General features: G+C 37.9%; 1 protein-coding gene across 4 annotated transcripts in view; it reads right to left on the bottom strand.

The window, feature by feature from the left end:
• pknox1.1 (pbx/knotted 1 homeobox 1.1) overlaps nucleotides 1-15,728 on the bottom strand; it is a 21,726-nt gene extending 5,998 nt beyond the window's left edge. Inside the window, exons 1-10 of one of the 4 annotated variants that reach the window (XM_079821087.1) lie at nucleotides 15,617-15,667; nucleotides 11,565-11,649; nucleotides 11,255-11,410; nucleotides 10,131-10,261; nucleotides 9,403-9,574; nucleotides 9,129-9,299; nucleotides 8,910-9,024; nucleotides 7,163-7,260; nucleotides 6,950-7,078; nucleotides 6,782-6,858 (exon numbers count right to left, since the gene is read on the bottom strand). In XM_079821087.1, coding sequence (XP_079677213.1) covers nucleotides 6,782-6,858; nucleotides 6,950-7,078; nucleotides 7,163-7,260; nucleotides 8,910-9,024; nucleotides 9,129-9,299; nucleotides 9,403-9,574; nucleotides 10,131-10,261; nucleotides 11,255-11,308 — 947 coding nt within the window. In that variant the 5' untranslated portion in view covers nucleotides 11,309-11,410; nucleotides 11,565-11,649; nucleotides 15,617-15,667. Of the gene's footprint in view, nucleotides 1-6,781; nucleotides 6,859-6,949; nucleotides 7,079-7,162; nucleotides 7,261-8,909; nucleotides 9,025-9,128; nucleotides 9,300-9,402; nucleotides 9,575-10,130; nucleotides 10,262-11,254; nucleotides 11,411-11,564; nucleotides 11,650-15,616 lie in introns of all 4 variants that reach the window. The other 3 variants (XM_079821085.1, XM_079821086.1, XM_079821088.1) reach the window with 3 other exon arrangements.

The raw sequence follows: 15,728 nt of genomic DNA, 5'->3' as shown, positions 1-15,728 counted from the left end.
TATTAATAAAACAATTTTTTCGAGTATTACTTCCAAGGATTATAAAAAGAAGATATGAGGTAAAACTATTATAAACTAGCCGTGTTCCGTCGAGTGCAATTTCCTTCCCTTCACAACTGCTGCTAAAATGCAGGACGTGTTAGGTGATGAAGAGAGCTATTAAATGCACAATAATCCACGGGAGAGACGCTATTTCCAACTTCAAGGCAGCTTGTGTGTGTGTGTGTGTGTGTGTGTGTGTGTGTGCGTGTGTGTGCGCGCGCGCTGTGTGTGAGAAACGGACCGACTTGCACATTTTACATTAGGCTTCGTGTGCGCGTCTAAACCATCAAATACACAACAAATAGACTATGTCAAAATGACCGGATTGGAGAGTAGTCACTTAAACACAGTTTATGTCTTAAATGGGCGTAAATAGTTTGGAGAAATGGGAGAATATTATTAGATCTGCATTCAGTCTAATAAACCTGCTGACGATTGAGCCATTAATGTGAATCAAACAAAAGGCAAAGAGAAAATATCTTGAATGAATAACTTCAGCTTTAATAAGCATTAATCTATCAATTATACAATGAAAACTATGGGAGCGTTATTTTACTTTCATTACTTTATTACAGGGGTTTTCAAATTGGGTGAATGTGAGCCTCCCCTTAGAGTAGGTAAGGACAGCCGAGCCCCCCCTTCCCCAAAATCCTGTCCGCCTGCTCTAACCCACACACGCCTCGGCAGTAAATGCCATCTTCTGTGTGTTCCTGGCAATGATGAGTTTCAATAACAACTAATAAAATGTAAATATTTTTTCATATTGTATTTTATTTCCTTTTTTTTTAAAGAAGTGCATTCATAAATCTTTGCAACAGCAAATAACTTCCAACTTTATGCAGGCCTATTTGAGGCTACTTTTAAAAATCACAGAACATCAGTAGGCCTAACCATAAGTCAACAAAACATGCTTAACATGTGAATGTTACAAGTGTGAAACTTGTGTCTGGGTCTTAAAGGGATAGTTCACTTTAAAATGAAAATTCTGTCATCATATACTCACCCTCAATTTGTTTCAAGCCTGTATGAATTTCTTCTGCTGCACACAAAGCAAGATATTTTGAAGAATGTCAGTAACCAAACAGTTAACTGGTCCCATTGACTTCCATAGTAAGAAAAAATATATATACTATGGAGGTCAATGGGACCAGTTAACTGTTTGGTTACTGACATTCTTCAAAATATCTTGCTTTGTGTTTAGCAGAAGAAAGAAATTCATACCGGCTTGAAACAAATTGAGGGTGAGTATGTGATGACAGAATTTTCATTTTAAAGTGAACTATCTCTTTAAGCGCACATTTTAATGCACATCGTCTCGAACAAAATCAGCACAATGGACAGTTCTCTGATCAATGAACGACAACGCTTTTTGTTCACGGAGCGCATAACACATAACAGTCAACTGCATTGAAGGCATGTTATCAGATCAAAAAGATTTGCATTACAATTTTTTTTTCAGCCACATACAAGGTTTGTATGTGGCTAAAATTATTTAAAATCATACATTCAGATTTAAACAATAAACAAAATGCACCATTCACGTCATTTGCACGTGTCATTCACATCATTTGAATTTAAATTTTGAACTTTAAATAGCCGCCCATATCAGTGGGAACAATGAGGACGCGCTTTTGACGCGCAGAGGTGTTCGATGCGGGGCTGCACTGCAATAAGCGAAATAAACGCAAGTCGTCCTCCACCTGCAGCCTTGATCTGTATTTATTTTTAATAGGTCAGTGCGGAAAACCCACACTCACACAAGTAAGTGGAGGTGAAGGGGATTAGGACTTGCATAGCCTCAGTGGACATCTGAGGGAACTCGCTCTCCACAGACAACCAGAAACGCGTGATCGGCATTTCTGCCAGTCTCTGCTTCAAGTCCACTTTCGAGCTGAATAAAATAAAAATTTAAAATAAAAAAGTTTGATTTCGTGCATTGATTTGTATTAGTAGGCCTACACTAGTCTTTTCTGTCTGTGTCAGCTGCAAAAATTAAGTTGAAGATCGCCATCTCCGTATTGAACACGCCTAGCCTACAGAGAGAAATGCACATCATGGATTACATTGAGTAACGTTAGCTAGCCTATTTCTGTTCGTTTTGAATAGTTTCGTTCAAAGAAATGTAAAGCTTTCTTAAATATTTTTCATGTCTATGAGGCATAAACTGAGTTTCGATTAATTTATAATAAAAAATTAAAGAGATATGAGATATGAATGTATGATGCGCTCCAGTTCACGCGTGCAATGCAATTGATCGCGGCTATATTTGCTTCTTATTTATTAAATCCAGGCAATTTGTTGAATAAACATTTATTAAAATTAAGATACAATTTATACAAAACGAAATTCACTTTAAACTAAAGAAAGTCTTTCTACAAAACGAAACTTAATGAAGTGGTCAATAATGTCTGACCCACTCCATGTCCCCGATGCATCCTATTTTACTCATGGTGTTCACTTTTCATAATCAACATATAGATGGAAAAAAATAACATATTTTAACATATGAAACTAAATGCGCTTATTTAATGGCTACAACACATAGGCTATTAGGCACATTCAAGTTAATTCTCCAATTAATTTTAAAATGATTGAAAAAATAAACATAGCCTACCCCTTAAAAAAATAATTGTATTGCAGTTTTTTCTAAGTTCAAGAAACACTCTTTCTGCGTAGAGTGTTTGCGTTGAAAACAGGTGCCATTCATAAAATCCTTCAGTTTTCGAGTAGGCCTATCGAGCACCTGTGCACACGTTGAGCCAGAAGGAGCCATTGCTTAATCTGTCAGCATTACTACTTGTCAGTAATCAGTCAACTCGTTTGTACCACGACGCAAGTATCCCGCGTAGCTTTTACCCAGTATACCGCGACGCGAGTACATGGTTTATTTTTATTTTTTCTTCACGTCGCGCCTCCCCTGTGGCTCTTTGGCGCCCACCAGGGGAGGCGCGCCTCACCTATTGAAAACCGCTGCTTTATTAGATTTCTTTGTAGGCCGTATTACTTAATGTTAATAGACCTTCCTGAAATTAAAATACTGTTGATTTTGTTAATTTGTGTCTTTGTTTTATTGTGTATTTATTTAACATTTGTTTGCACTTTGTTTCATTGTTCTTATATTGTATCTTATGCATATAAAACAAAAAATGGCTGCACTCTGGTCCATTTACCAATAGATGTTTTATATTTGTTTTGTTCAAACATTGCGGTTTCTTTTGCTATAGATATTTTACTTTTGTTCTTAATTAGTTTTTAAAAAAAAAAAAATATATATATAAAAAAGAACCGATAAGAATACCGTTAAAGTACCGGATCGATAAGCAGTATCGGTAAGAGTAGTAATACCGTTAAAACCTTAACGATACCCATCCCTACACAGAGCGAAGTCGTATTTACAAGTGGGAAACTCTGATTGATACACAAATCAACAACAAAACGGGTTGGGACGAAAAAAGAAAAGAAAAAAAAAAATCGATTTGGCAAAGCTTAAATTTGGCTCACCTCACAAACAAAGCTCTCTCGTTTGGCATGAATCCATATGTTTCCATGGCTGCGATGTAACATTTAACTGCAAACCTATTATTTATTTTGTAAATAAAGCTTTGTGCTTCACTCGTGTCATAATATTCACTAGGGCTGTCAATCTTCCTCCATTATCATATTCGAATTTCATTCATTAGTTTTTTTTAATATTCGAATTATATCGAAAATACAAACTTATCCAAACAAATTAGCATTAAAGAAATAAAACCAAAGTGCGCTGCTTGCGTAACAGTGACACTAACATTAGGCTATAGGCCAGGCTATTATAATAATCAACATGGGCAATATTTGGTCCTAAAGGTTGTTGGCCAAAAACACAAGGGATCTACGTTTTCTGGATCTAGTGCAGAGCGTTTATTATTTACTATAATCCTCGCCGTGGAGAAAACCCTTTCTGCTCTAACCGAGGTGCCTGGGATGCTCAAGTAGCGTTGTGCCAGCTGGGCAATGTGAGAGTACTTATGTGGCGTTCACACCAGAGAAATGCCTATTCGCGTCTCTGCATTGACTTAACATGTAAATCACTTGCGCGAATCGCATCATTCGGTTCTCCGGTGTGAACGCACCATTAGACCCTGATGTCTTCCACCATGACAGTGGATCGCCGTCGGTGGGTAGCGGGGTCTCACTCTCATAGATCAGTATTTCTTGTTGCAACATATTGCCAATGTCCAAGGTAGGCTTACCACCCCATGCGTCTGCGCCTTGGAGATAAACATTCCCAAAAAGATCGCCCAATACTGAGAGCGGTTTTCTCCTTTTCCCCTTTGCCATGGCAGCTCCCTCCTCATAGCTTTCCTCCGCAATCGCTATCAGCTCCGCTTTTACTTTCTCACGTACCTCCTGCTGCTGGTCTCGTTCCAAATGAATTAGCCGATGGAAACGCGGGTCGAGGTAGCTAGCGGTATTAAGCAGCATGAATGCGTCTTTGTTGTGACTGTATCGCTTCTCGAGATCCGTTGAGATCTTCGCTAAAGATAGTCAACAAATTAAATTTTTTATTGTTTTTTAAACCCATTCGAATAGTAGTTTTAACATTCGATTATATTCATTTTTTTAATATTCGAATTGTATTCGACTACCCAAATTTATTCCAGCATTCACATACAAAAAAGGGTTTTGACCGACCACCGCCGGTGCTACTCAGCGCCATTGCGGTTGTTTACCCGCACATCCCTACTAGTATTAAATTACTACTACAAGTAATATAAATTTGAGATGTTGCTGCTATGAATGAGAAGATTGAGATGTGACCTTTTTTACTATAAACAGACCTGCAACCTCCTCAGAATAAAAAAGGAGGACAATGTCGCGGGGGGGCGGGGGGGGGGGGGGGGAGTTGCAAATGACATTTCTGAGCGTGACTTAACAACATGGAAACACCTGGAACTCAAGGATGTGACGCATGACAGAAAATAAAAGACTGACAGTAGAGGTGTTACACAAAAATGACGGTTCGGTACGTACCTCAGTTTTGAAATCACGGTTCGGTACAAGTTCGGTACAGCAGTTTTACAAAATTGCTTTTTAGATTTAACAGTGGTTTACTAAAGAAAAAAAAAAAGTGTCTGTCCTTGAATTAATTAAATTATATCTAAAAGTTTATAGAAGATATTGCTGTAAATTATATATGGAGCCCTTACTTACTACAAAATAGAGCCCAAACTATTAGCCTAAACTCAGTTGCTATTTATTTTTAGGTATAATAATCAACACTCAAATAACACATTGTATGCAAACATGTAAACTTCACATAAGGCAGTTTTTGCATTAACTTCTAAATCTAATTAAAAAAATAGTTTTTTTCTCCAATTCGTTGTTGAAATATAATAATTTATACACACTGTCTGTCATTTTCATGGTTTATTTAACATGCATGAAATAATAAAGACATCACTAACAGGTTAAGTAAAATATAATGAATATATAGGCTAATATAGAGCTTATATTTAGTGAAAGAGTTGATTTCTCTAGTGAATAAAATTCTGTGGACATTGAATGACTGCCTGAGGTAAATGTGATGCTAACGTGACATGGTTTAGTTTACAAGCAGTTATATTGACGTCGTTGAAACACTGATTTAACGATTACACCACATATATACATGACAGTAAGTTGTAATGTATCCTCAGCATACCTTCATTCATGTTTATTCTTTAGTAGGAGATGATCGATCGCCTTCACACGCGTGCGCGTCAGCTTGAACTGTGATCATGAAGTGACCAGTCACGCCATATATAGAGCGTCAAAACGGCATTTATCGTTTGAATCTCGTAATAAAATGGACTGACTACTTAATATGTTCGTGTGGGAACTTGGATTGAAGTGTGTTCCGCGCTTCAAACAAGCCAACTGTGAACTGTTAAAGATTGCACCCGGAAACCGTTCGGTAATGTTACACGCGTGCACTGAACCTATATAGAGATAAGTGTGTGGAAAGCAAATCTGTAGCAAATTATAATTAATGATTTTACAAGTGATTTTAATTTTACATGCTGTATTTCAAGCGTATTAAAGGTGTGACGTACGGAACAGCTCATAAACAACAAGGGAATCACTTGACTTTAAAGGTTTACTTTATGTAACAGACACATTTTAGTTTTGATGCGTGTAAGTGATATAAATAAATTAATTTTGAATTTAAATTGTATTTATTTTGGTATACTGTTCACAATATAAATTATTTCGCATTTCTTATGCTACTTCCTTGTTGTGTTAAGGACTTTAATGCGTTTAATGCATCTGCTTAAGATGGCAGATCAGGCAAGGAAAAAAAGAGGGGAAAAAAGGATATCTAAATATTTAAGGAAATACATAAATGCACAGCATTTGAAAACTAAATGTAAACATTGTGCATTTAATACATAAAGGAGTGTGAAAATTATAAGACTAGGAACTTTAAAATAGGACTGTCACATGATTTTGATAATCAAGAAATCAGTAGGCTAAAAATGAATGCTTTTTTTATGTATATTATTTAGAAGGCCTTCAAATTCATATACGTATATAACAATGCAGCAATAATGATTGGATAAAAAAGCATCAAAAATAAGATTAGTGGGAAGCAGAGTGGGGCAGAGGGTCATGCTTTTTTCTTATCTTGCAGAGGGTGCACATGGCCCTGCAACTGTTGTTGATACTGTGTAGACAAATCAACCAGCTAGGTCTACTTTGTGTGGTTGCTGGATTAACTTACCAATTGTTGACTTGGAGTAAAGTCAGGTTTGTTTGAATTGCAATTTGCTTTTTCTCTTCTTCAGTGGGATAGGGGTGCTAGATAAAGAAATTGAACAGTGGAGTGTTTAAAAATGTATAGAAGGTAAAGAAAAATGGGTCGACTTTAAACATTGATTTGCCTACTAACCGCAATGTGCTGGAACAGCCAGGAGCGCATGACGTTGGTAGCCTGTTTGGGGAGAACGCCACGCTTGTTTTTAGGCGAGTTGTCGTCTCCCCCGAAAAAACTCAAGTCCTGATTGAGCTGAAGTTGGAACTACAGTAAGTACAAGCAGTAAATGATCAGTGAATCTGCCTGTGATCTGTGTGTAAATGACCACAGCTAGAGTGTAATGCAAACCTGTGAATTCTGGATATGTATTGTTCCAGGCGAGATGGCTTGCGTCACCACTTGTCCCTGTGGTGTAACTACAGTCACTGGCTGATATACTGTATTACCTGCACAAAAAGGAGAGTTTATTTTCAATCAGAGGAACCATCATTCCAAACAAATAGCCACTGATGCCTATTAGATTCAAAACGTTCACATGCAAGCCTCAAAATCTAGTAAAAATGTAGTTATAAATAATGAAGGCATATTTCATCAACACAGTGTAATGTATGTACCAATAATAAATGTGTAATTGTTTAAATGCAACAAAACATGAAAAAACAGGCATGTTTTTACTAAAACATCTAAATATATAAAAATGCCACAAGATGACTATCAAACAATCTAATTTTTCAACTCTAAAGCCACATTTCCACCATCTCTGACATTTACATACGATTGTCACATTTCGCCCCCTGGTGGGAGACATTATTTAAAAATTGGTTGTGAAGCAGCCGTCACCCTCCACTTATGATCTATGAATATATCAACACAACACAAAACAAATGACCACCAATACATCTGAAAGAAAAACCTTAGGTTTTCTAGGTCTAATCAAATGTAATATTTTATATACGTTTACATTACAGAACAAACTTATTCCCAAGTTTTCCCCTTTTGCATAGATAGTAATGAAATTGAAAGACTAACACCCATGTAGGTGTTGAGCTACATCTAATTGTTTTGATAGTATAACATTTTTCTAGATTTGGAATATAATTCAATGTGGTAGAAATGTAGCAAATTTCTGTCTTATTCATGTTTGTATTATGTTAAGGTTTTGAACTTAATGGGATAGTTCACCCAAAAATGAAAATTCATGAAAAACAACTCAATGTAAAAATCAAGGTCTTTTATTTTCCAAATGTGGGAGGATTTCAAGGCTTCAAGAGGGGGCAAGGCCAAAACAACAAACATAAAACCTCTAACTATTAGGGAGAAACTAACTATTAGCCTTATAACTACTAGCCTTATTCTACATGACCATATTATCTACATCTCTTAATCCTACCAATACCTAAACTTAACAACTACTTTACTGACTACTAATAAACAGAAATTAGGAGTTTATTGAGGCAAAAGTCGTAGTTAATAGTTAGTTTATAGTGAGAACTGAACCCTAATATAAAGTCACCAAAACGCATGCGCTCGTTTGAGTCAGATACGTTTCTTTGAATTTTTATCCGATAAGAAAACATGCAAACAAACTCTGATGGAAACGCATTTACCAAATCAGTTCCTCAAAGCGCATCAAAAAAACATTGCGGGACGGGATAACTGGACTAACCAGTGGACCAATCTTGTTGCACAGCATCTGAAATACTGTTTTGTTTGTTCTGAAATACCGGAGCAAAGTTGGTCAAAGTGTTTCAATACAAGTCTCTCCCAGAGTCTTACATGACTGCGTTCCCAAACAACAGCATCCGCCTCCGAACGCAAGATAACACGTTTATTGTAGCGTTCGCACGTTTATCTGCGATCTCTTTAATTTACTATATACAGTGGCTTCTCCAGTTTATCAGTAAGTGATAATTTTTTTCTCTTCGACTTACTGGATGGAAACGGATCTGTAAAAGCTTCATATGCATATGATATTAACACCATGCAGCTCCCGTACTGTTCTCCATAAGAAAATAATTACTTCTGGAATGTTTTTTGTCTGAGACAGTGAAAAAGTGGCTTTCTTACTGAAGTTTGTAACAGATGAACTATGTACCTGGGACGACTTGTGATGGATTGACTGCTGTCACTGTAACATTGCCTTGTTGAAGACCTGGTGAGGGCACCACAATGCCCTGTGGGCTGAGGGCACCGGAGAAAGAGTTGACCAACTGCAAAATAATAAATACATTAATAAAACAACAGAAACAAAAAATCTCCTTAACGTACTTGCTTTGAGTGTGAGAGTCTAAAATAAGAGGGGAAAGGCCTTTACCTGGTCATGGACTGGAGAGTATGGGCTGCCTGGTTCTCCACTCAGTAGGGTCTCACTGTTCATCTTGGTCTTGAGGCAGGAAATGTAACGGCTGCAGAAGTCCTTGCACAGGTCACTAACTTTCTCAAGCTCTAACAGATGAATCCTCAACACCTGGATGGCTTTGACCATCTGATAGCAAAGAAATGCTTGTCAGTGTTTGAAGTTGAGATCAAAGCTATAAGGTACGGTATATACAGTAATATTAGCTATTTTGACACCATCTGTCTCTTACCAAGTTGTCGACGTCAGGGTCTTCACTAAAGAAGGCTTTGCCCTCTTTCTCCTGACTGCGGACAAAGTTCTCAATGTCAACATCAAAACTGGCAGATGTCACACAGTCAGAGCCCTGAGTCGACTGCTCACACTTCTCAAACAGCAGAGCCAAGAGAGGGAAAAGGGGATGCCTGTGGTGGAGAAGAATCATGTGTAAGAGACGACACGGATCATGGTGGTACTCAAAGATCCAGCACACATTTGAGTGGGAAACAACACTACCGTTCAAAAGTTTGGGGTCGGCAAGATTTTTTATGTGTTTGAAAGAAATCGTATGCCCACCAAAGCTGCATTTTTTTATCACAAATATTGTAAAAACTGCAATATAGTGAAATAGTATTCTAAGTCTAAGCATCATTACTCTAGTCTTCAGGGTCAAATGATCCTTCAGAAATCATTCTGATATCTGATTTGCTGAAGAAACGTTTTTTATTATCCATGTTACAAATGCTTAATATTTTTGTGGAACCCGTGATACATTTTTCAGGATTCTTAGACAAATAGAAAGTTCAAAATAACAGCATTTATTTGAAATCTTTTGTAACATTATTAATGTCTTTACTGTCAGTTTTGACCAAAATGAATGTGTCCTTGCTGACTAGTATTTCTTTAAAAATATATATTTTTAAGGGTAGTGTGTATTTATAGAATATACAAGATTTGTGTAAATTCGGACAATCACGTCACCTATATATACAGGCTTTGTCGAGATCCATTTGTGTTTGGGGTTCAGAGGATACAGGGCTGCTGGAGCTTCCGCTGTTTCCATTGGCAAAGCCCTTTTCAAGGTCACTCTCCGACTGCTCCATTACCTGCATCTAATCCAGGGGAAAACAAAATAATGATTTCATTTCATATACTAGGTCTCTAACTGTTGTCTTGACAGTTGTATTTTAGCCTTTGTAGCTTAATGACTTTATAATGCTTTAAGATGTACACGTTAACAGTTAAACTTGACTGAAAATGACAGACCGCAATGAAATGTTTAAATAGAAAATGTATTTAAAATGTTGATTGTCAGCTTTAAGAAGTCAAATTAAGTATTATATAATAGTTTTAATAATTTTATATGAGGCTTAACATTTTTGTAAAATTTAAAACCCTGATTTGCGTGATTTTGTTACTTTCTAGCAAGAAATTTAAAATCAAATTAAAATGTTGATTGTCAATGTCAACCTCAGGAGGTCAAACTAAACATTTAAATTTCTATTAATTTTATATGAGGTTTACGAGTTTTACACAGTTTAAAACCTCATCCACTGGTTTCACAGACAAGGCTTAAGCTAGTCAGACTAAACTGACAGATCTTAAAATATGTCAGGGCCATTGTTTTGTCTCAAGATGCACACCAGTAATGCCCCCCCCCCCCCCCCCCCCCCCCCTAAGGACTGTTTGTAAAAGCTACTTAAATGTCCTAATTTAACTAAGGCCTAATCCTGGCTTCATCCAAGCCCTTTCTGTGAAACCAGACCCCTTTGTTTTTTTTTCTTTTTTGAAAAAAAAAAAAAAAAAAAAGTAACTAAATATTAAATGTATAAAATTGTATATATTGAATAAAAATTGTATACAAATGTATAAATCAAATATTTTTTGGGTTGGATGGTTGAACCTGACAAATTTAGTCAACACTATATTATGTAAAAATAAAGGGGGAAAAGAAAATGGGCTGTGATTATTCCTGTATGCTGTAGAAAGAGTGTAAATAAATACTGTCAAAATGTAAAAAAAACTATCAAGCATTTAGCAGTTCTCAAAAAAAAAGAAGAAAAAAAAGGGATGGAACATTAGTTAGACACTTGAATCACGTCTACCTGCTGATCTCCCTCTTGATATTTGTCTATGGACACAGACTGGGCAGCCATCATATTCAAAGTGGCCACTGCCAACACTGGGGCATTATACGGGCGGGCAGCAGGGAAGGACCTGAAAGTAACCACAGGCAACCTTTTTTTTTAAAAAAAAAGGTTCTAGACACAAACGACATTATAGTAGTTAATGAATGTGTAAACCATTTTTGATCGTAATCAACTGATACTGGTTCATTTAAACATATGGCCAAGGTTTTTCTCCTTTCTTATTATATGGAGCTCATTTAAAGGAGAATGCATAACGGAAACTTACAAAGGGAAGCCTGAATGTGTTGATATTGAAAGTCAATGTTTTGTACTGTATAGAGCATGGGGGCCACAAGGGGAAGCTAGGGGACCTATGGAAAAGTTAAAAAACAGGTGTAAAAAGATGTACAAATAATCAGTGTTGGGGGGAACGCATTACAAGTAAAGAGAATTACATATTTACATTACTCTTTTCAAGTAATGGGTAAAGTAACATTACTTTTACATTTACAACAAGTCACCTTTTCAAAGAAGTAACACCATTTACTGGTGTGATGTCATTTTGAACAAAATCGGGACAAGTTTTTTTTGGGAATTTGAAACATCTTGCCAAAGCGAACTTTCAGGAAAAGACCCCTTTGAACTCCCATTGGTCCATGGCGATAACATAGGTGGGTGTGGCTCTGAGGCTCCATCTTCTTTGTCAAATTCTTCTAGTTAAAAGGGTACTTCAGCGCTGGGAAGATGAATGTGTATTTAAACTGGGTGATTTATGTAGTAGAAATGTGAAATTATTTTTGAATTTGGTGCCTTCTAGACTGAGAAAAGACAGAAAATGTATTTTTGTCTCATGTGGATGAAAGACAACAACTCCCAGAATGCACTTGCTTCGCTGCTTAAAGGGTAACTAAACCCTAAACCAACTTTTTTTAGTTAATGATCTGTAATACTGGGGCTTTATTAATGCTGTTCATTGATTCGAGTAAATTTTTTGACATTTGAGTATAAAGTGTTTTAATTCTATAAAATATGGTGTAAAACCGCCAAAGTGCTGCCCTCTTAAGGTTGAACGGTGGCTACTGCAGTTGAATTTTCCTATTGGACGTTGTGGTACATCGTGACGTAGGATGGTACCTCCAACGGCTCACAATCCGCGCCCCTAGCACGAGCTCACCGCGCCCTCAGAAATGTTTTCCCCAATCTCATGATGAGAACGGCTTCACTCCAGTATGAACTGTCATATTGCATGAAGTAAACATTATGAATGAAACTCACTTGACACTTGCTTTAACATTGTATTGAAGAAAATACGGTTAAATAATGCAGTTGTCAGTACACGTCAGGCTTTTCTTGCGATATTATTGCCGCCCGTCATGTGTACAGATAATTTTCATACATGAGACACGCTTTCAAACCCTGACACGCAAGTGGTTGCCGCGGACGCAGATAGATTAGATCAGTGCTCTTGCGCGGCTGCTTCACTAGCATCGTCTGCATCGGGAGTTAACGCAGTTTGAGCAGCGGCTCGCATTGATAAGGCTCCGACCGCTCTGTTGCAAAGCTGGCGTCACTCCAGTCATTCTCCATCTTTGCGACTCGCTAGTCAGACAGCTGTCAATCAATCCGTCACTGCGGGTCTCAGGTGCACGCCCTCCGCTCAGCCCCGCCCTCGGCTCGTCCCCTGTGTCCGCCGGGCTCTGCCCACTTTTCCAGCATTTTTTGAAAATTTCCAGTGGGTGGAGTTAAGCTCTGAGCAGGGGTTTAGTTACCCTTTAACAAGGCCACTCCCAAGTCACGGCTACTGGTGACCGCTCCCACCGACGTCGTTTTGATTTTCATAGTAATAAAATAATTTCGTTCCATTAGAGAATAAACCTACAATTAAAAACTGAACGTGTCTTTTCAATAAAGTGTGAGTGAGCCGAACGAAAGTCACAGGACAAACGCAGCAGGAGTCAGATTTCATTCATCACCAGAAGAGCTGAGCAGAGCTGAAGTAAGCGTGGCAGTCATTCACGATGCATGTCCAGTCTGGCGTGTTTTCAGATCACATATGGAGGCTAAACTTTCATAGGAATTCATTGAAAAGTTGCAACACTCACTTTGCTCCGTTATGAATGCCCGAGCCGAGCAGCCGTGCGCAATTACATTCTGTGAGTGAGATCCCACCCCTATGGGCAGGTTGATAACGTGCGGAACAGCTCCTTCTACTGGCTCTAGCCTCTGTCTCTAGCCTCTGGCCAAAAAAATCATCCGATGACAAAAAAAAGACGATATTTGCGTCATCTGAGGATTTTTTTCCAGAAATAAAATGCATAATTCTCTCGTCTCAGAGGGACATGAGGGGGGAAAGTATGATCATTCGAATATACTACCGGGTTTCTACTGATACAAAGCTTAATGCAAAATCGCTGAAGTAACCCTTTAAACACTTCTGTCCAGACACTCAAGGTTGGACATCCGCAAGTAAAAACATGAACACACTGCTTTTAACTATCCATTATAAAGTGTTGTATAAATAAGCGTGACTTTACTGAAGTGCGGATTTGCAGAGCTTGTGCAAACATATCCATATCGCTATGATCAGATGATTTCTTAACTACCATTTTCTCACTGATGTAATTTTTGGTATTTTTGTTATTGAAAGCAAAGCGTGCAGCACATAAACGATGAAGTATGGGCGGCATCTTTTTTATACCCCAAAGCGAAGAACGAAAAAGAACTTTGCCGTGAGTATCTCAGGGCCTTAAGAGGTGTTGTGTGCACTGTGTAAACATGATGGATAATTGTAACCAATTCAAAAATGTCTTTTGATAAACATCAACACATTTTTTTATTGCTTAAGTAAAAATATTGAGCGGTCTTCTCCTGTGTCCAATTCTTATGCACTGCTGAATGAATGGCAGCAAAGCTAAAAGGTTTTAAAATCCTAGCTCAGGTGAGAAAAAGTACGCAAAAGTAATGTAATGCATTACTTTCCATAAAAAGTAACTAAGTAATGCAATTAGTTACAGAGTAACACACACTTATAATGCATTACTTTTAAAAGTAACTTTCCCCAAAACTGTACATAATACTATAATAATAAAAATGGTTCTAAATAATTAAAAAAATATTAAAATACATTTAAATAGATATTACATCAAACAGTAGCTACAATACTGAAAATATAACGCATTAAAACATTTTCCATACATTTCTATGAATTTTTCGCAGTATTAACAGGGTCTTTCTTTACATATGAAAACATATACAGTAGGTGCATTTAAAATTTTAGGATGGGGGTCACGCACATGAAGAATGATCATATTTGGTAGCATCTATTAAAAGATTGAAACCCCCTGCTGTAGAGCGCCATTTTCATGCTTTAAAACAAACATTCACACACCCACTAGCACATCTGCTCTGGTGGACATGAATACTTTATTTATTTTACGTCTCGAGACATTCCGTTGGCGACTTGTGTTGTGTTTTCAAGGAATCCCTTTATCAATATACATACATGCTATTCATTACCCAGCACAATGCCGTGCAAAATTATGCTCAATTCATATATTGGCACGGCCATGTAAATCAATCTTAACCAGAATAAATGTGAGGGTTTCGTGTATAAACAAGTCTAGCTAAAGCGTTGTTGATTTATTAAACAGACAAATCACAGTGAGTCCGCGGTGGTCTGTTGGTTTATCTACCAAACTTTGAAGAACAAGAAAACACTGGTCATTGTAGCAGAAACGTTAACATTATTCGGGCTCGTTACAAAACGAAGCAGCGGGTGCTAAAGTAGAAAACGCCATGTTTCTCCCTGTAACAAACGAACAGAGCCGTTAGCTCGTGCATTAGCACGCTAGCAAACACTGGGAGCGAGTCGCTATAGCAGCAGACAAGGCGCGTGCAGCGAGCGCCAAACAGCAACACCGCCAACGCTAATTCTAATGCCTCGCGTTTCTTGCACATGAACGCTGTCCTCGATGTGAACGCAGTTTAAAAGCCGTTAAGGTGCCATCTAATCGTTGTTAGCTTAAAAACCCACTATAAGCTATGAATGTAGGCCGGAGACAGTTGTCTCGCGCTCATCTGGCCTGACTGAGAGCTGCTAAACACGGGCCTTCACTGCGCTCGCCCTTGCTAGAATGAAACCTCCTGTCTATTAAAAAGCCGACATTTTTTTTACTTCAACAGATTTACAGGGCAAGATTGTCTCGACTGTCCCATGCAACTCCCATGAGCCCCTAACAGCGTATGCTCTCTTTCACTCAGCCCCGGGCATTTTTGTGTGTTGCTCGGATTGTTTGATTGATAGGGAACGGAAAAAGACGAGTTTGAGTGACAGCTTACCTGGGTGCCAATCTTCGTCACACTGACAAGCGGCTGCAGCAATCGGGATCCGCATTTGTCGCGCTACGTCATCACGCAAGGGGACGCAGGACATTCAGCTCATGAATATTTG

This window comes from Gobio gobio, assembly GCF_949357685.1.
Source record: "Gobio gobio genome assembly, chromosome: 7".
Classification (NCBI taxonomy): domain Eukaryota; kingdom Metazoa; phylum Chordata; class Actinopteri; order Cypriniformes; family Gobionidae; genus Gobio; species Gobio gobio.
Note: the sequence above shows the minus strand (reverse complement) of the source record. Positions and strands in the feature narration are given on the sequence as shown.